General features: G+C 44.0%; 1 protein-coding gene across 1 annotated transcript; it reads left to right on the top strand.

Annotated features, from left to right (window-relative positions):
• Positions 1 to 2,608: 2,608 nt before the first annotated feature.
• SLC45A2 (solute carrier family 45 member 2) lies at positions 2,609 to 20,799 on the top strand. Its single transcript, XM_053408917.1, has 7 exons — positions 2,609 to 3,212; positions 6,271 to 6,447; positions 10,444 to 10,763; positions 14,204 to 14,347; positions 16,355 to 16,478; positions 17,601 to 17,809; positions 20,537 to 20,799. The coding sequence occupies exons 1-7, from the start codon at positions 2,765 to 2,767 to the stop codon at positions 20,765 to 20,767; spliced, it is 1,653 nt and encodes a 550-aa protein (XP_053264892.1). The 5' UTR covers positions 2,609 to 2,764; the 3' UTR covers positions 20,768 to 20,799.
• The last annotated feature ends 341 nt before the right edge of the window (positions 20,800 to 21,140 follow it).

Raw genomic sequence — 21,140 nt, 5'->3', positions numbered from 1 at the left:
TAAAAATCTCCATTGCTTTCTTCAGTAAGCTTATTCCAGAAAGCAGGTACTGTTATTTTCAGAACGATGTGCCTGTGGAGTAGAGGAAAAAGAGGACATTATTCTCCCCGTACAAGAGAGCCTTGGGTGTTTAAGGGATGTGGGCATTCATCAGTTTTTACCTCCTCAAGATTTTATGCTTACAAAGAATGACAAATGGAGCACACAAAAAGTAGCTTCCTTTATGTTAGCATTTGCTATAAGAATATGATTGAATTGTAATGTGGTTAAGTAATTTTATTATTTTAATTAATGATGCAAGTGAAGGATTGGAGTTATGCTAATCTGGTTTTACCTCTTTGATTTTGCGTTTGCAGTTTGCTGAGTCATTTTGTTGTGGTTGAATGTCAAAACAAGCATATCAAAATTAATTGAATGTTCTGTAAGTTAACTATCAGGATGTTGCAATCCTTTAGTCTCTTTTTAATATACTGTAATTATCTAAAGACAAGTGTTTTTCATAACATGTGCAAATGCCTTTTCTTACAAATAAAAATGTAAAATTAATCCCCAGCAAGGAAACTGGATTTTATTATTATTTCAGAATATGAGATGCTTGCATTTAAAGCTTGACCATTATTTCAGAAGAATTCCAGGGGTGATATCCCAGGTAAGTCATACTTGGAGTTACTTAAGTCATTTGGCTTCAGTTGGTCCACACTGACTAATATTAGATATCTCCCATAGAAAACGAGGGCGTGGGGAGTGCCTTGAAAAACTCTTTGATACTGTTTGCTGATACTGTGGTAGGTGCTGGTTCATTATGGCGGAGGCTTATGATGCCTTTTAATGATTGTTTATACAGTGGTACCTCGCAAGACGAATGCCTCGGAAGACGAAAAACTCGCAAGACGAAAGAGTTTTTCGGTTTTTGAGTTGCTTCGCAAGAAGATTTTCCCTATGGGCTTGCTTCGCAAGACGAAAACGTTTTGCGAGTTTGTTTCCTTTTTTCTTAAAGCCGCTTGAAGAGGTGCAGTTGCGACGGACCGTGCTTCGCAAGACGAAAAACCGCGCAAGACGAAAAGACTTGCGGGACGAATTAATTTCGTCTTGCGAGGCACCACTGTATAAAAATCTATGGACTTAGATGGAATGCAGCAAGCAAAGTTAAAGGGACCCCTGATCATGAGGTCCAGTTGTGGCTGACTCGGGGGTTGCAGCGCTCATCTCACTTTATTGGCCGAGGGCGCTGGCGTACAGCTTCTGGGTCATGTGGCCAGCATGACTAAGCTGCTTCTGGCGAACCAGAGCAGCGCACGGAAACACCGTTTACCTTCCCACCAGAGCGGTACCTATTTATCTACTTGCACTTTGACGTGCTTTCGAACTGCTAGATGGGCAGGAGCAGGGACCGAGCAACGGGAGCTCACCCCGTTGCGGGGATTCGAACCGCCGACCTGATTGGCAAGTCCTAGGCTCAGTGGTTTAACCCACAGCGCCACCCGCGTCCCTGCAAGCAAAGGTAGTGGACCCCAAACCTTAACACCTACTTGCAAACTGCTTTTCACACCGCCTTTCTGGCAATTACCAAAAAGTCACACGCTCTCCTGTCACCTTCAATGACTATTACATTACTCAGTAGTGTAGCACATTGGAAGTCTGTTTCTCTACCCATTTACTGTGGAGTAAGCCTGATTTCATAATTCTGAGCAGTTGTGCGTAGGACTGCAGTTTTGCCCTGCGGAGTGCCTACCATTACTCTGCAAAGCGAGCCACTCTTCTACTTTATACTTCCAAGTTGCATGATGGTGGCTTGGTTAAAGCCCACAATAAGTGCTTGGTAGAGATGGGATCTGATCTCGGGTATCCCATATCCAAGACATCCTTGTCTTGATCTTTGGTTTGCCCATCTTATTTAAGTGGTGAGTCAGCCCTCTAGCCAGAGTTCATATTACTTCTGTGCTTTGTTTAGCAGTTGGCTTATTCTTATTCTTTGGTAAATGCTAAAACAGTAGTAATTAATGAACTTTTTAGAGTCTCCTCAGCACAAAAGTGGATTCGCAAAGCTGGATAAGATAATTTGGAAAGAAATACAATTCCTTTGCATTCATTGGCCAGAATGCTAAGTGACACAGGGTTAGAATGCTGCCTGTACATTTTACTTTTATTTTCTTGTGCGAAAGACATAGACTCTCACTGCTTTACACGAGATCTGGAGGGGAGGGGGAGAGAGCTGGGACATTCCTTGGGAACACAGGCCCTAGGAAGCATGAAAGCCAAACTTCAAAGCACACAGGATTAAATACCACAAGGAAGGATTGCCAGCCTCCTGCCATTTCTTCCTCCAGACTATCTTAAAAGCAGTTCTGCTCTGCAAACAACTTGTTGCCTGAAATGAAACCATGGAAAGGATACTCTTCCTTGCAACATGCAAAAAAAGTGGCTGATGCACCAGTGTCTTCCGACTATTAACTTTTGCCTTCCGACTAACTTTGGCTTCAGGCATGTGAGCATAGTATACACACATGATCCACATTCCCCCCCTTCTCTGAGATAATCCTCCAGTCATAGCTGAGAACTCTCCAGCGAGCCAGGCGCTCTAATTGTGCTAATCTTCCGCCGCAGACACACACAAGACGCACACTCCCCCCTCCACTCCCCCCTTGTGCAACTTGTGATTCCAGAGAGCCCTGAAAAGTATGTGCGTGCCCCTCCTCCAGCTCCTTTTCCTACCGGCTGACCTGAGATCCATGCCTGGCAGAGCACGCTCCCAGAAAGCAGCCCGATGACTCTAACCAGGCAGGATTTCGGTGGGACGCTTCCGCGCCCCTGTGAGTTGGGCATTGCCAGCATGGAATGCAGCAGCAGCAAAGAGGAAACCATGCTGCAGTCCTTGGCAGCTGGAGAGCCCTTCAGGCCCGTGGAGCCCCCGAAGAAGGCAACGGGGAGGTTGGTGATGCACAGCATGGCCATGTTTGGCCGAGAGTTCTGCTACGCCGTGGAGGCTGCCTTCGTCACACCTGTGCTGCTCAGCGTGGGGCTCCCCAAAAGCCTTTATAGCCTCGTCTGGCTCATAAGCCCCATCCTTGGTTTTGTGCTGCAGCCCGTGGTTGGCTCAGCCAGTGACCACTGCAATTCAGCCTGGGGCAAGCGGAGACCTTACATCCTGGTCCTGGGCATTATGATGCTGGTAGGGATGGCTCTGTACCTCAATGGAGACACAGTTGTCTCAGGTGAGTAACTGAAGACTTCGTTGAGCCGTGCAAAATGCACCTTTGTGAATCCGAAGATGTGGGTGGATGGGTGGAACGGTGGATTCCCCCCACCCCCAATTGAAAATGCAAGCTTTCTCAACAAGTTTGAAGCATGCATATTTGGTTATGTGTCTGTGAAGGACTAGCTAGCACCCTGAAAATTAACTAATGTGTGAAATAAAAGACCTCTTGCACTACAGGGCTGAAGCTTGTGTTTGAAGGAGGCTTGGATGCAAATGCTGTCTGTATTCTGCATGCATGTTTGATACGACTGTTGCTGCCAGAGTCGCCTCTTTCCAGTCACAGACAGGTTCCAGGAGTAAAGAAAATAGGCAAAGAGCTAATTTCATTTTGAGACTAATCATTTTAATCATTGTTTATTTCATGAAAAAGTTGAACTATGCTGTGATTCCATGATGCAGAGGCTAATACTGGCAGAAAGTTACAACAACAACAACAACTATAATAATAATAATAATGGACAGTGTCTGTGAAGCACTTCAAAGTCCCAATTAATAAAACACAAATGCTCTTATTGATTGTTCAAGTACTTCACATACACCAGCATGGTGTAGTAGTTATAGTGTTAGACTAGGACCTGGGAGACCAGGGTTCAAACCCCAATGCAGCTATGAAGTTCATTGGATGACCTTAGGCCAGTCAATCTTGGCCTAGGCTACCTCACAGGGTTCTTGTGAAGATAACATTGGAAGGAAGAGAAATGTGTAGGCCACCTTGAACTCCTTAGGGGAAAGGTGGGATAAAAATGCAATAAATAAACATCAGTAATCCCTACAACATCTTTTAGGATCCCTAAATTTAAGGTGCTTACAGCAAAGGCACTTAACAACAGGTAACTGGTTTTATTAGAATCATAGAGCAGGAAGGGATCTCAAAGGTCATCCAGTCCAACCCTTGCCAATACATCCCTGATGTGGTGGCTGGATGACCACCTCTTTTGAGCTAGTCTGCTCCATTCTCAGGAAGCTCTTCCTAATGTTTAGTCAGAAACCCCTTTCTTGTAATTTGAGTCCATTAACTGTGGTCTTCCCTTCTGAAGGAACAAAAAGCAAATTTGCTCCACCATCTGTGTGGCATCCCCTCAGATATATAAAGCTTGCTTTCATATTGTCTCTTAATTAATCTCTTCTCCATGCCCAGCTCCATCAACCTATCTTCATAGGACTTGGTCTCTAGAACCCTCCCCATCTTTGTCCCCTTCCTCTATGGAGACACTCTAGTTACTCGATAGCCTTCTCAAACTGCAGTGCCCATGTAAATAAAACAAGCAGCTGTGGGTGCTTATTTTACCGCAATTAAGGACCAATTCACGACACATTCTTTAGAGGCTTTCGAAATGAGGAACTTCCTGCAATAACCTTGTGAGGTTCAGCAGTCAAGATGAATGGGCTGTTATAACAGGCTTTGAAACTTCTTTGAAAGTGCTCTGATAGATTAGAAATCCCATAGATTTTTGACGCTGTTAACCCTTCATCCCTAGCCACTGACTCAGTAGTCAACCTGCAGAAACAACAGGGAATTCAAGAATGGAGGTGTTGCAATACAATTTCCAAAGTGCTTGGGTCTTGCATTTAAATTGCCTTTGTCCCATTGCAATCAATTGAGTTAAATGGATTTTTACCAAGAGCATTAATACCAACTAAAGTGGTTCAAAGCCAGCTATTCCCTTCCAGTGTGCGATAAGAGTCTGTTGTGGAAAATAAAATATAATCAGGTACCTAATGAAGCCTTTGGTGTGTCCTGGCTCAACACATAAATCAAACTGTGAGATTTCGGCTGCCAACTTGCCACCCCGAGATTGCGACTTCTGCATTACCCAACGAAGCAGAAGACTTAATGGCTTCCACTGCTCCAGACAGCTTCCCTTTGTCCTTTTGTTATTTCCCTTTCTCATCCAGGTGTATCACAGAGAAAGTGGAGCGAGGGAGTGGTGGGTGAACGGACCAGACCAGAGGGGTAGAATACGTTTGGGAAAGAAAAGCTGCAATGGTTGAGTCCCCAGCTTTGTTGGCCATAAGAACAGTGATATAGTTGCCCTAACTGGAACCCAGCATCCCCATTCATGCAACCGAATACTGGAGATATTGCAGTGGTTTCAGGGGCAAGCTATGGAGTAGGACTGATGCACATCATTCATGAGCTGGTACATATAATGAATTGGAATGATTTAGGATGACAAATTGGGGGGGAGCGTTGAGGAGGGTCGTTTTACAGGGAACCAGGCAAAGGGCCTTCTCGGTAGTGGTACCCGCCCTGTGGAACACTTTCCCAACAGATGTCAAAGACAAAAACAACTACCAGACTTTTAGTAGACATCTGAAGGCAGCCCTGTTTAGGGAAGCTTTTAATGTTTAATAGACTATTGTATTTTAATATTCTGTTGGAAGCTGCCCAGAGTGGCTGGGGAAACCCAGCCAGATGGGCGGGGTATAAGTAACAAATTATTATTATAATATTATTATTATTATTTTGGGCAGAGGGGGAGTGAAAACTCCTGGGGGGCAGAGGCAGAAACACAGATGCCAAAGAAGCAGCCTACACTCCAACATTTCTCAGATGAAAATGTCCCTATTTTCATCTAAGGAATGTTGGAGGGTACGCAACTGGTACTCAGAGGCATACTGCCTTTGACAGTGCCGTGTAAGAGGAGTGAAATCTCCCCTCCTGCACCTTACCTTCTCCCAGTCAGTTGCTCCAGCCATACATCTCTGTTCCTAGATCCCTTCTGAAAGAGACGGGCACAGCCAGCTGCAAGGAGGTGAGGTAAGAGTGGGTGGGGGTCCATTTTGGAATCTGCTGACACATCTAATGCACAAAAATAAAAAAGGTGACAATTGCTGCAATCTTAGAACAATCACAGATTGAGAAGCCCCCAGCATTCCTTTTAGAGATTTCCTGTGCAAGCGATGGCTCTTGTGAGCGAAGAAAGCAACAGAAAATTGCAGCCACATTGGCTCTCAGTACTCCATGGTGTCTAGGAAACGGCTGTAAAGTGAACCAATTTCTTCTTTTGCAGCTGTGGTTGCAGACAGAGGCACCCAGAGGACTTGGGCTATAGTTATCACCATGCTGGGAGTGGTGCTCTTTGATTTTGCTGCTGACTTCATTGATGGTCCCATCAAGGCCTATTTATTTGACGTCTGCTCTCACCAGGACAAGGAGAAAGGGCTTCATTATCATGCCCTCCTGACAGGTAAAACCCACAGCATCTGAACGGTTCTCTTTCCCCTCCCTTTAATCATACGGCGCGATGAGGGAGAGAGAAAGGTGGCAGCTGCCTGGAGTTCCTTCCTGTCTTCCCATGCTTAAGCTTCTTGAACAAGTTGGTCATCTGATGCAGTGCTTCAGTAACAAGCATTGTTTAACAGGTCATCTTGTGACCGCTGTAGCTGCTACAGAGAGGATCTGGAGGAACAGCTTCTTTTGAAAGAAGTAACATCCTACAATTAAAATTGAAGCCAAACGAGCAAGAATTTCCTCCTGCTTTTGGCATGTATTGGGTTGTTATACTGTTCTGTTTTTGCGTATTTGTACAGTGGTACCTCGGGTTAAGGGACGTGGGTGGCAATGTGGGTAAAACCTCAGCGCCTAGGACTTGCCGATCGCATGGTCGGCGGTTTGAATCCCTGCGGCGGGGTGCGCTCCAGTTGCTCGGTCCCAGTGCCTGCCAACCTAGCAGTTCAAAAGCACCCCCGGGTGCAAGTAGATAAATAGGGACCGCTTACTAGCGGGAAGGTAAACGGCATTTCCGTGTGCTGCGCTGGCTCACCAGAGCAGCTTCCTCACGCTGGCCATGTGACCCGGACGTGTCTGCGGACAGCGCTGGCTCCCGGCCTCTAGAGTGAGATGAGCACACAACCCTAGAGTCTGTCAAGACTGGCCCGTACGGGCAGGGGTACCTTTACCTTTACCTCGGGTTAAGTACTTAATTCGGTCCGGAGGTCCGTTCTTAACCTGAAACTGTTCTTAACCTGAAGCACCACTTTAGCTAATGGGCCCTCGTGCTACTGCTGTGCCGCCGGAGCACGATTTCTATTCTCATCCTGAAGCAAAGTTCTTAACCTGAAGCATTATTTCTGGGTTAGCGGAGTCTGTAACCTGAAGCGTATGTAACCTGAAGCGTATGTAACCCAAGGTACCACTGTATTTTCCACAATGGGAACTGAAACCCAGCAAAGGGCCAGAGAAGATACAACAGCACAAGCTTTTTAGATCTGAATTGTAAACTCCTAGCCACATTGACCATTGAAAGTGAGTCCCAATGGGCTTAGTAAAACTTACAGCTCAGGAAACTAGATGTGGACTCTGCTGCATATTTAAATACCGTTTAGAAGAGTGCAGTTGTCCCATCCTCTCCCCACTCACCCCCAGTGTCTGGTGGGAAATAAATTTGCCTGTCATGCCTTTTGATAGTGCTCCCACCACATGCAATGCAGAGTTTATTTTGCATTTACATGTTACAAATCTGCTTATTATGCCATGCAAATCCTCAAGACAAACAAAAGAGATGCCAAGAAGTTTGGGACTGTGTGCACATTGTACATTTAAAGCACAGAATACCCGCCCAAGAATCCTGGCAACTGTAGCTGCAATTCCCAGCACTCTTAACAAGCTACAGTTCCCAGAACTCTATAGGGAAAGTTATGTGCTTAAATAATGTACGGTGCTGGGTATTTGGCTTCTTTGGTTTAGTATCTTCAGCCCTTCAAAGAAGAATAAATATGATTATATTAGGGAACCTGTGGTCCTCAAGATGTTGGACCCATAATAAATATGAATGTTCTCTTTTTAACTGATCAGTATTTATTGATGTTTTGTTGGTGCTTCTATGGATACTGTTGTTGATTTTATTATTATATGTTGGACACCATCTTGATACTTTTTTTAAATAACAGTGTGGATTTTAAATAGATAAATAGTTCTGGGCTTAAAGATTCCTGCATTGCAGGGGCTGGACTAGATCACTATTGTGGTCCCTTTCCAGCTACAAGTCTGTGTTTCTATATTTCTATCCTACTTGACTAGGGATGGGGGGGATTTGATTTTGCTTGCATATTAATGTGAAAACTACCTAATTTGTACTAATTCTCCAAACAAACACATGGGAATTTGCTTGCAAAGTGTGTATGTTAGTCCAAACTGCATACAAAAATGTGTTTGTTGGGAGAACTTTGCACTGAAATGCGGGTAAATTTTCATGAGGAGTTAACAAATAACAGTTTGCAAATTGCTGCGGAAATGTGGAGATCTGAATTTAAGATGGGAAATACAAGAAACTGAGTGGAACCAAAATAGACAAATTCATCCATCCTAGTCCTTGACCATTGTCCCTACTGGCTGGAGACGATGGGCGTCTAAACTCAACAGCATCTGGAACATAGCTGTCAACTTTCAGATTTGAAAATAAGGGATCAGCAGCCTCACCTGTCCCAGGGACAGTCTATAGGATATCTAACAATCCGGGATAGCAGCGGGAAGCTGCAGGAAACGGTGCTGGAGTAAGGGAATTTCCCGCAAAAAAAGGGAAGGTTGACAGCTATGATCTGGAAGATCACAGGCTCCCCACCAAAGCGTATGGGCTCCTTCTAACCCACAGAGGAAGAACCTGTGGTCCTTTAGATGTTGGGCTGTAACTCCCATCACCTCCATCATTGTTCTGTTCCCTCTAATATATAGCCTTGCTCTGAGCTAGGAGGTTCTCCCCACAAAGCCCAGTCCTTATTGACTCATTATGGCTGCTGCTCTCCTCACCTGTCATCCCATCTCACTCTTCTGCTTCTTACCACTTGGATTCTCCATGGCCTGGCCTGGCTGCATGCTCTTTACTCCTTTCTCTCCGGGGTCAACAGTATTTTCATGATTTGGGGGTGGGGTGGGGAAGGTCATGAAAGAAAAGGCATTATTTCCCCCCAGCTTGGAATATTTTCCCAGAAACTTTCTCCCCACCATAAATGAGAATTTTTATTTCCTCAAATCCAGCGTCTCTTACGAGGTCACATCCAGAGTGACGCTGGATGGTCGTGAGAGATGGAAGGAAGTTCCATGTGATTCAAATGGCTGCCGACCACACCGCCACTAAACAAAGAGAAGGTTGTGTTGCCTTGCAGTCTGAGTGACGTCAGCCCCTAGCAGTTACTTAAATTGCGGGTTATATACATAGATTTGGCCTTTATATTATTGCATATCCTGCTAACCATAGTATTTGTGGGTGCATTTTAGAAGCACTTGCAAATGCAAGGCAAACTTTACGCTGACAATTTCCCATGAAGCAAGCTGTTACTAGAATCTGTAGTGTCACAACGTTAACGTAGCAAGGGTCCTTTTACAGTCCTAGGGCCACATTCCTTACTGGGTAGCCTCCCAGGGGCAGGGCAATGAGTGTATATTTTACTTTTGTACATCAGACTACGTTCTACACTCACTCGCATGCTGTCAGCAATAAATCACAATGTGTCCGTGAAGTTAACTCTTAATTCAAGGAAGCAGGTTGACTCAGGGAGTCAGGCCTAGTGAGCACAGCAACTCATCCCAGTAGATCTTGCGCCTATGAGGCAGTTGTAAGGACTGAAGGTCCCTGCTTCCCCAAGGTTCACTACATTTCCTTCTCCCCCAGGTTCTTCGCAAGCAGAGAGTTATTCACCTTGTCTGCCTTTGCTCCTCTCTCTCTGTACCTTTTCTGGTTCTGGGAGCTGGACACGCCTGCCTTCTTCAGCAACCAGCCTCATCTCTGCCTCTTGGCCCTCTTCCTCTCCAGCCTCTGCTTCTGGACTGCTCTCTGCCACAGCCTCTTCCTGCTCACTATACCTTGTTACCTATTCAGCTTCCAACACCACTTCCTCCCAGTCAGCTCCCTCTTCTTCCTCTGACCACTCATCTTTGTCCCACCGCTATCAACAACCATCAACAAATAGCTCCCCTCCCACAAACACTTTTAAAAGGCCATACATTGTTTATTCAGCAAAGGCCTGGTTATAGAAAAATGCTTTTGCCTGGCACCTAAAGATTTATAGTGAAGGTGCCAGGTGAGGCTCTCTGGGAAAAGCACCCCACAATTGGGAAGCCACCACAGAAAAGGCCCGTTCTCATGTTGCCACTCTCTGGACCTCTCTTGGAAAGGGCACACAAATAACCTGACATGTTGATGTTAAATACGATTCTACTGTCTTTATTTTTCTGTTGTTTTTTTTAGGTCTGGGAGGGGCCCTTGGCTACCTTACAGGTGCCATCGATTGGGGGCATACCGTCTTGGGAAAATATTTGGGATCAGAATTCCAGGTGATGTTCTTTTATGCTGCTCTTGTGTTCCTGATCTGCCTTACTGTACACTTGTGCAGTATTCCCGAAACTTCTCTCACTGACAAGGTAGAATCCGAAGCCCTGCTGAAAACAGCTGAGCCCTATCCATATGGTTCCATAGGAAAAGTCAAGAATGGTTATTTTAACAGCGGATATAATGAAATACGGGTTTTATCTCGGCAAGGGAAGCCCACCCTCAAAGAAGACATTCAGGTAATTGTGCCTTTTTTAGATCGCCATCTCTGCCTTTAATTCTAATATATTTGACATGGTAACCCTGGACCCTCATGTGAAGTGGAAAGTGATGTAATGAATTTGGAGGATCAGGTTATCCAAAATAAAAATGGAGGCCAGAACATGGGGCTGGATTCTGACTAAGTAAGTTGTGCCTAGTTCCCATTGAAATCAAAAGAACTTCAGTTAAGTTATGACTAACTTGCCCTATCTGTTTCAATGGGACCAAAGTTCAACTAACTTAGTCTGGTTCCAACACATAATATCTATGAATGGCCTATTTCCTATACTTTGGGCATGATCTTAAAAAGTTAGTTATGACGGAGGCTACAATCTTATACAGTACTCACTGATCTGGGAATAAGCCCCATTGAACTCAGTGGGACTTCTGAGTACGCAAGCCCAGGAATGCATTGTAGGCTCTGTTAAAGGCAATGAAATTGAACAGGTGGTCCAGACAAACATCACATTACTTTTAGTGGAACTTAACTGCAACACACTTTCACTAGACTGTTCCCCTTGGATATAATCATTAAATTACCCCAGATTACACCGAGATACTAAGTATCTTGTATGGTGTTTCCTCCCTTCTGACTTGGTGCAGAAATAAGAAATATTGGGCAGGATTCACCTGATCAGCCCTTTTGGTGGAAGAACTCTCACTTGTGCAATTGGGTTCCTACTCCCTCTGCACCTCCCAAAATTGGCGTGAAGGTCAGGAGGACTCCCAGAACAGCATGCAAGGAGAAGCTGGAATGCTTGCACTGATGGAATGATTACAAGAGTGCAATATTGAATTCCAAACATTGATCTCTGTGTGACTGTTATCTGACAGGCTCTTCAGGAAATAAGACCTATTGTGTCACAGAAATTAATATTTTGTGGTCCCCTGTGAATGAAACCCACAGTCTGCGGGCACCTCTTCTAATAGCTTTACATTTAGCTTTACATTTTTAAAGATAAGTCGTTGGCTGCAATCCCAGAGAGCAATATGTGTGCCCAGCTATCTGAGTTCACTGATCTTGATTAACTTTGCTCGGATTCCATGTCTTGCATTTAGCCAAGAAGGATCTTGGATCTTGGCAACGCATCACTATGTTCAGTTGTCCCTCAGCCAGCTCCTCAAGTTAATGCGTTTAGTGAAAAGGAGTCAGTCGGTCAGTACATGCTGCATTCATCACAGATGTCAACAGCTTTTGCATGGTTCTTGGTCTAACAACACAGGATTCTGAATTGCATTAAGCATCTGGTGCATTCTACTGAAACACTTTAAAAAAAACCCCCCAGCTCTGTAGCCAGAGTTTGGGGAAAATGAAACGTTAACATGTACCTTGTTTCCTAAAGATATATGAAGAGTCTGATAAGCAGATAATTTTGCATCTAGATCTGAAAATGGCCATGAATCACCCATGTAAAAACTGACATAACTTTGGCTAGAATCTTCCGAAGTGTTTATTTTCAAGTGAAGTTGATCTGCATGAATATTTGGTAGCAAGTTGATATATTTTGAAGCCAGTGGGGCTTACATTCTGCTCCTTTGATCACAGCTGTGTTGTGCCAACCTTGTGCCAACAAGGAAGGTTTTTTCTTAGGATTGTGCCAATCTTGTTCCGGGATCTGTAGATGTGTTTTACATCACTGGCAATATATACCATGGCGGGCCACTGCTAATCAGAATTCAAAGTATTAGGCTAGATTGATCAATGGTCTGACACTGTTGCTCTTGCGTCTGCTAATCAGTTTCACATCCAAACAAAAACGCATTCAAGGAAATTATGTGAAATGGATTTTTTGGGGGGGAGGCATTTGTTTATTTCAAGCTTGTTTACCCTGCTGTTTAGATGAAAATGCTTCCAGAGTGATTCAGGGCTCCTCCAGACAATCTATTTATCCAAGCCTTCATCTTGATTTGTATGTACAAAGTTTATGCATTGGTTAGACTATGCCCAGACTTCCTTGAACATTTGTTCTCATTTGTTTACGGGGCAGTTATACGACAATGAGCAGTCAACATGATATCCTTGTGGGGTGTTTGCATGTCTTCCTGTTAATCATTTGTTCAGCCCTCACGTTTCAGTGCATTTCCCTATCACTTTCCTAACTGCAAAAAGTTGTTAAAAAACAGATTTGCTGGATGAGGACAGGTAGGCGTATAAGGAGCAATAGCATTGCAAGCAACCAGTGTGAACAAAGTAGCCCAAAATTGAATAAGGAAGACTTGATATCCAAATGCACACCAGCTGGATCTGATAATTCAGATAGAAGTGAGGCTTGAGTTGTTGGTTTAGCTAAAACCTCGGCTATCTGATATTTCTAGAGAAAGTGCATTCCTTGTTTCTTTAGCTTTTTAGCTGTCAGCCAGAGTCAATTCCTGTGGGGTGAGATGTTTTGTTTCACCTTGCCAACCATTCAAAACAGTCTTCTGAAAGTTGCTTTCATGTGCTGGTTTATTTTTATGCAAGGCATCCACTCCCACAAACTTCTGTATCATCCATCAGTATCTGGAGAGACAGTGGTGTTCCTTTTTCTTAATAATTCATCTAATAAATTTATATTCCAGTAGCATCTACCTTGAGGCAGGTAGGGCTCCCAGGTGGTCTCCTATCCAGGCATAAGACCTGACCTAGACCTCCTTAGCTTCGGCTGCACCATCTACCCACAGACCATGCCCTAAGAATAGTCCTCTTTTAAGAATATGGCCCATCGGCCCATCTAACCCAGTATCCTTTTCACGCAGTCGCTTACCAGATGCTTAGGGGTAGCCTGTAAGCTGGACATGAGCACAACAGCACTCTGCCCCCCTGTGATTCCCACCATACAGTATTCAGAGACATACTGCTTCTGACACAGGCAGTTAGAACATAGCCTAGATCTTCATGAATTTGTCTAATCCTCTCTTAAAGTCATCCAAGCTGGTGGCCATCACTGTCTCCTGTGGGAGCTATTTCCATGGTTTAACTAGGTGCTGCATGAAGCTCTGTGTTTTATCTGTACTGAATCTTCCAACATTTAGCTTCATTGGTGTTATGTACTGAAGTTCTCACCCTGGGCCAGCAGGGGGATACTGTAGATAGTTATGCAAATGAAGGATCGAAAGTGACGTTCAGTGATTGGATAGTTTTAGAAAGTTGCTCCAGTAACGTTGTACTGGAGCTCTATATAAGCAGGCTGACTGAGCCCTTCAGCTCAGCTTGGTTCTGGCCTCTGAATAAACAAGAGCTGTTTGAAGAATCGCTGTGTCATCTGATATGTTCACCCACAACTTAACAATTGGGTGTGCACAAGTTCTAGTGTTATGAGAGAGGAAGAGAAGAGGGGCAAGAGAGCTGAGAAACTGAAGAGTGGAGAGACGGGGGGGGGGAATCCTCCAGTCTGTTGGGAGCCTTTTCAATGAAACGTTGGAACATCCTTCCTTTCAGGTTCAGAAGCAGATGACCATTAAGTCCCTCCTCAAAGCACTCCTAAGCATGCCTTCCCACTACCGCTGCTTGTGCGTGAGCCATCTGATGGGATGGACAGCTTTCCTTTCCAACATGCTCTTCTTCACCGATTTCATGGGGCAGGTATGGAAAAGTAACCATCTTTCCTCTGGGCAAATTCAATTTTTAGGATTTAACTTTCATTCACTTGCTTATGCAGCATGATGGCAGATTTCCACAGTTGTCAACATCAAGAACAGGCAAATTAGATTTCCAAGAACAAAAAATGGATGCCTCCAAGCATTCTTCATAGAACTGGGTCCATTGGGTAGCTGGATTTTTCATCTTTTATTTTTTAAAAAAGGTTTCTGCTGTTTAATCTACTTCAGTCTCCAAAAATGAAAAATGGCAGTCATAAAAACACAAAGGTTTCCATTTGTGTTCTAAATGTTTGATTCCCCTTCACCTCACTCTTGAATTCTGTAGAACCGACAATCATACCATACATTTTAGAATTAGAAACTAGAGAAGAAGGTGGGAATGAAGATATTGGAGATATACCTCAGAGGTCCAGACTATGGGACGCCCGGAAAAAATTAATAATTAATAATTTGGACTGTAATTTGGTTGTTTTTTATTTTAGTTTATTGTTTTTAATTGGATTATAATTGGATTATGATTTGATGGATATGTTAATTAGCTGTTTTCTATTGGAAAATTAATAAAAATGATTTAAAAATAAATAAATTAGAAACTAGCAGTTAATTCTTTTGTTTACCACATTAATGTATGTGGCATTTGCAACAGAAATAAACCTGACATTTCAGGCTCTCTGTTTGATGCTATTCAGACTTGTATGTGGGTTTTTCAAGTCTGATCCTTCCCACTTGCTATTGGAGGTTGTCACTGCACTGGCGCTACTATGGACAGGATAACCACTGAGACCATCTTGGCTGTGAGTCCTGGAAGACCTGCTCCCTGCCTTGCAGGCCTTTTCCCACCTGGGTTATTGCTGTTAATTTTCCGTATGTTTATTTTGGATCTTATGATTTATGTGGAAATTGTTCAATTTCTTTTTTTGATGTCTTGTTGATTGTTTATGACTGCTTTTGCTATGTCTGTAGTGGTGTAATTTTGTACATGCTGTAAGCTGCCTTGAGCATGGTTTTAATTTTGGAAAGCCAAACATAGTCTGCCCCACAAGCGAGGATTGGAAACCATGTTCAAGCTGAAGTTTACAATCCTGGTTTTCAGGCAAGAGAGTAAGCAGTGAGTTGTATCCCACATTAAAGGTAAAGGGACCCCTGACCATTAGGTCCAGTTGTGACCGACTCTGGGGTTGCGCGCTCATCTCGCTCTATAGGCCGAGGGAGCCAGCGTTTGTCCGCAGACAGCTTCCAGGTCATGTGGCCAGCATGACTAAGCCGCTTCTGGCGAACCAGAGCAGCCCACGAAACGCCATTTACCTTCCCACTGGAGTGGTACCTATTTATCTACTTGCACTTTGACGTGCTTTCGAACTGCTAGGTTGGCAGGAGCTGGGACCGAGCAACGGAAGCTCACCCCGTTGCAGGGATTCGAACCGCCGCCCTTCTGATCGGCAAGTCCTAGGCTCTGTGTTTTAACCCACGACGCCACCCGCGTCCCACATTAGTCCTACTCAAAATCAACCCATTGAAATGACTGGGCATGTCTAACATAGATCCATTAATTTCAATAGGTCTGCTATGAGTATCGGTATATCTTAGTTGGATACAGCCCTATGCCTTAGCAGGAACTGGGACCACGTGTTTTTTTTGTGAGGGGAGAAAGATGGGAAAGGAAATTCATGAGCCCCAGGTTAGCTATTGTAATGCCAAGCCATGGTTTGGTGTGAAAAGACACAGAGTAGCATTGTGCTGCTGGAAAGCCTGTCTGAAACAGAAGCCAGACCGCAATACTATCAATTCTTGGCCCTGCGCTATTGGCAGAAAATTGGCTGACAATACATATCACCATGACCATCATAATTAAAGTCACCAACATCAAATAAACACAGATGAAGTCCTGTGCACGTTTGCTTGGAAGCCAGTATTTTGTGTCCTGATTTATTTAGAGGCATGATTACCAGCACAGCTTGTTCTTATTCTTTTCTATTTTGGCACACTGCAGATTGTATTCAATGGTGATCCTTATGCACCTCATAACTCCACAGCGTACCTAACCTACGAAAGGGGAGTAGAGATCGGGTGCTGGGGGATGTGTATCAACGCCATCTCTTCCTCGCTTTATTCCTGTGAGTACTACCAACAAATGGATCACTTGCGATCTGACCAAAATATAAAGTGCATTCATACAGGCAGGGCATTTTGCCTACATTCGCTATGTGACCATACAACAACTTTGTAAGGTTGATCGATATTATTTATGCCCACATTACAGAAGCAAAGTTGAGGCTGTGAGAAAGGTGGTTTGTGCCAAGGCTTCCTGATGATGCCATGACAGAGGCACGGTTCAGAAACAGGGCTTTATGGTAGAGCTCATGCTCTACAACCATGTCAGCTAATAATATACTGACAATATTTTTATAACACTATACAGTGGTACCTCGGGTTAAGTACTTAATTCATTCTGGAGGTCCGTTCTTAATCTGAAACTGTTCTTAACCTGAAGCACCACTTTAGCTAATGGGGCCTCCCGCTGCCGCCACACGATTTCTGTTCTCATCCTGAAGCAAAGTTCTTAACCCGAGGTACTATTTCTGGGTTAACGGAGTCTGTAACCTGAAGCGTATGTAACCTGAAGCATATGCAACCCGAGGTACCACTGTACTGTTTCAAAATTCATAAACAGAAGACATATAATATGTGCATGGAGTCACAAATTAATAAGAATCAAATATATTTTCCATGAACAGGAATGGTAGGAGTGGTAAGTCTCTGAAATGGAGGCAGAATGCCTTTCCACAGTCAATATCCTACAAATGTGAGATGATGAGAAACATCACAATAGGGTGCTCCAAGCACAGCAGCAGACAGCAAATAAATGTTCCATGAACAGGAATAGTAGGAGTATAAGGTATAAGGTAGTTTCAAGCTTCCTTCATTGATATGCGTGGTAAGAACCAAAGAGCAGTCTGGAGGTGGTAAATAAAGTTTTTAGCTGCTGAAACCAAACAGATTTCTTCTGCAAGCTCCTTGGAGGAAGCAAGGTACAGTTAGTAAGATTCTGTCAACAGCTTCACTTTGAAGGAAGGTAATATTATTTTCAAAGATATTGCAGACGTTTCATACTCCAGTTTGATCTACATTAAACAATACATAAATCTTGCTAAATAAAATAATGTTCAGCAATGATTCCAATGGTTTCCTTTTAGACAGAAATCCCCCAACCTTTCCCAATCTTTTTCTTCCAACAGATTTGCAGAAAGCGCTTCTGCCTTACATTGGATTAAAGGGACTTTACTTCATTGGATACCTGCTTTTTGGGCTAGGCACTGGCTTCATTGGGCTCTTTCCCAAGGTGTATTCGACTTTGGCCCTCTGTTCCCTCTTCGGCGTAATGTCCAGCACATTATACACAGTGCCATTCAACCTCATTGCTGATTATCACAAGGAGGAGGAGGAGGTAAGTTAGAAGGGATGGTTGTTGTCAGATCCTTTCCTATAGCATCCTTGTTACGACGCCCGTGCCTTTCCCTCCCCACTCCTTTTCTGGATGTTATGCAAGAAGTGAGTGCAGATGTCTACAGCCAGGTTGCCTCTCTTTATTGCTCACCTTAAAAGTCAGCTGACGGGACCTGAGCCCTGCTTCTCTAGACTTTCTGCTTAAAATCTCAGGGGAAAATAAATAGTGCTAAAAACCAGTGGAGCAGGCCTTAGTAAAAGGTAAAGGGATCCCTGATCATTAGGTCCAGTCGTGACCGACTCTGGGGTTGCGGCACTCATCTCGCTTTATTGGCCGAGGGAGCCGGTGTACAGCTTCCGGGTGATGTGGCCAGCATGACTAAGGCACTTCTGGCGAACCAGAGCAGCGCACGGAAACGCCGTTTACCTTCCCGCTGGAGCGGTACCTATTTATCTACTTGCACTTTGACGTGCTTTCGAACTGCTAGGTTGGCAGGAGCAGGGACCGAGCAACGGGAGCTCACCCCGTCATGGGGATTCGAACCGCCGCCCTTCTGATCGGCAAGTCCTAGGTTCTGTGGTTTAACCCACAGCACCACCCGCGTAAGGATTAAATCTGCACACACTGATTTAGACCAGTGTTTTGCACACAGTATTCTTTGCTCACAATATTTTGTTGCAAAGTCATCCACAGAATGGGATGAAAATAATCCCACCAAGAATTACATTTTATTGGCTATGACGGCCTGGATCAGCAGATGTTCTGAAGGCAAGGCAGGATGTTCAAGGAGCAGAGCTTCATTATAGAAGTCAAGGCTGAACACATCTCAGCCTCTTGAGTTAGCTTCATGATCAGAAGAAGCTGCGGAGGCTGAACTTTTTCAAGGATGTTAGATTTTTGTGATTTAGAAGACTTGAGAGGTCATCAAGTGGAAAGCACTGCAAGCCCGATGTTTCATACTTTAGTTGTGGGAAATTGCAGTCAAACTAACATGCTAGTTAGTGCATGAATGGGTTAAGACCAGAGAGGATGGTTCCTAAACTCAGCCAGGTCACCCACCCACCCGCCAAACCTCCATGAGGGAGAAAGTGAAACTTCTTTGATTTCATTTCCTCACTCTTTCTGTACCATGTAATGGACCAGAATGCATTACGTTCTGTATATTGCACTTGTGTTCTCTTTGCTACTGCATGGAACAATGCATGAACCAGACTTTTGGACTTAGTAAGTAAAATTTTTTAAACTTACTTAACCGTATGTGGTCTGCTCATTGCAAGAAGGGTAGAGAGGGGGGCAAGCACTGTAAGCAAACTAAACAGGATATGAAAAGGGTCTAACAACCTGTATTTCATGTTATAATGCTGCTTAACTCTGAGAGTGTTTTTAACTCTACCAGGGTCTCTCTCCCGCTGGAGAGGGCACCCAGCCGATTTTTTTTGTTTTGTTAATTACCTACACGGGGCTCATAGCTACTTTCCTCCCACATACTAGGGAAATTCATTTTTCATAGAAAAAGTCTTGGTAACCTTAGCTTGTCACGATACATTTGCAGACATTTGATAACTAACTTCTTTGCTGAACTTTACGCCCTTCTGTTAACATAAGGCAACACAGTGGTCAGAAAACTGGGGAGATCTGGATTCACATTTCCACTGAGCGATGAAATTCACTTGTTGATCCTGGACCAGTCGCCATCTCTCAAGCTAATCAACTTCACAGGGTTGTTGTGGGATAAAATGAAGGGGGGGGGGAGAGACTGTATATGTCTAATTTTATTCCCAGAAATTAAAACACTCTCTCTCTCTCTCTCTCTCTCTCTCTCTCTCTCTCTCTCACACACACACACACACACACACATGTTCCTTTATTTCCCTAGAGAAAAGGCAGGATATAACTGTAAAAAATATTTTTAAAAATATGTATTTGATATGATGGCACTAGAAAGGTAGTTCAATTGCATGCTCTCTTAATAAAAGAGTTTTTATCTCCAACTTTCTAAGGGTAATTATGGTTCAGCAAATAAGATAGTGTATCATTCATGACAAGCCCAGACCATCACAAACCCATTTTATTTAATTATTTATGAAAAATGCACTTCACATTGACCTTGCAATGCTTTTAATTTATCATTCAGAAAGCACCCTTGTTCCCTGTTAAGTGTGAATTGGATGACTCTTCAGTCAAGTGCCCTGGATTTCAATGTAAGCTAGTAGGGAAACATCATACTTCAAAGGAGTTTTCAATTTACTCCCCCAAAGCCTGGAGGACACATCATTTAACAGAACCTTATGAACTGTCCATGGAACACAAGGCAGAGTTTAACAGCCATGCAGTCTAGCAAGTGGGGGGAAGTTTTAGCAAGAACTTCAAGAGAAATCTCCTTTCAAAACCAATGAAGCCAATTGCCAATTTCTGTAAAGGAAGTTGATTCCGGGAAAGGCTATGTACATTCTACCAGCTTGAGTAGAGTTTCAGAGTATGTGCAGAGTTCCCTATTCTGTGCGGTTCCAGCAGCCCGGAGGCTGTTTCACAAAACTGGGAGGAAGGACACCAGAGCTTTAAATCATGCCACTTATCGTGGGCACAAGAACAAAGTCTTGCCTTGCTTGCTCATCAAGACTGTGTAGTATTTGAACAGCTGAGATTCATGCAGTGAAATGATCAGTGCAGGATTGTATGGTCGGTTGTGCCTTGTTTGATGGAGTTCCTTTATCTGCTTGCTTTCAGGGCCAGATGGGAGGACAAGCCGGAGAGCACAAACGAGGAAAAGGTGTGGACTGCGCTGCCCTCACTTGCATGGTCCAGCTGGCGCAGATCATTGTTGGGGTGGGCCTGGGCTTCCTGGTCAGCGCTGCTGGGAGCGTGGTGGTAGTGGTGATCTCTGCCTCTGCAATCGCTTTACTGGGCTGCTGCTTTGTAGCGTTCTTTGTTCGTTATGTGGAAGAGAACAATAAATAGTCGAAGCTTGGGAGAAGCTGCTGTCTGACAAAGGGAGAAACACGGTGGTTCTCTGGTTGCTGTACCCACACTAGTTATTTCTGTAGCAAGTCTTTGCTTTGTGTGTTTTCTGGGAACGTTTGAGGCCACTAGTTCTCCCACACTGTTTAGGCAGGTCTACACGGTGGACTTAAACTGGTTTAAAGGGCATCCCTTCTCAGTGAATCACATGTGCTGTATTTCTGTGATGAGGATAGACCTCAAACTAATTCCCTCCATGCATAGTCTTCTTCTTTTTAAGCAAACAAGAAGCCTAGAGGTCAGCTAGTGTGTTTTTCACTTTTCAAAACCAGAGTGCAATCCAGGCTCTTTTAGGCAGCGTCCAAAAGGAGGC

This window comes from Podarcis raffonei, chromosome 11 (genome assembly GCF_027172205.1).
Source record: "Podarcis raffonei isolate rPodRaf1 chromosome 11, rPodRaf1.pri, whole genome shotgun sequence".
In the NCBI taxonomy this organism is placed as follows: Eukaryota; Metazoa; Chordata; class Lepidosauria; order Squamata; family Lacertidae; genus Podarcis; species Podarcis raffonei.
Note: the sequence above shows the minus strand (reverse complement) of the source record. Positions and strands in the feature narration are given on the sequence as shown.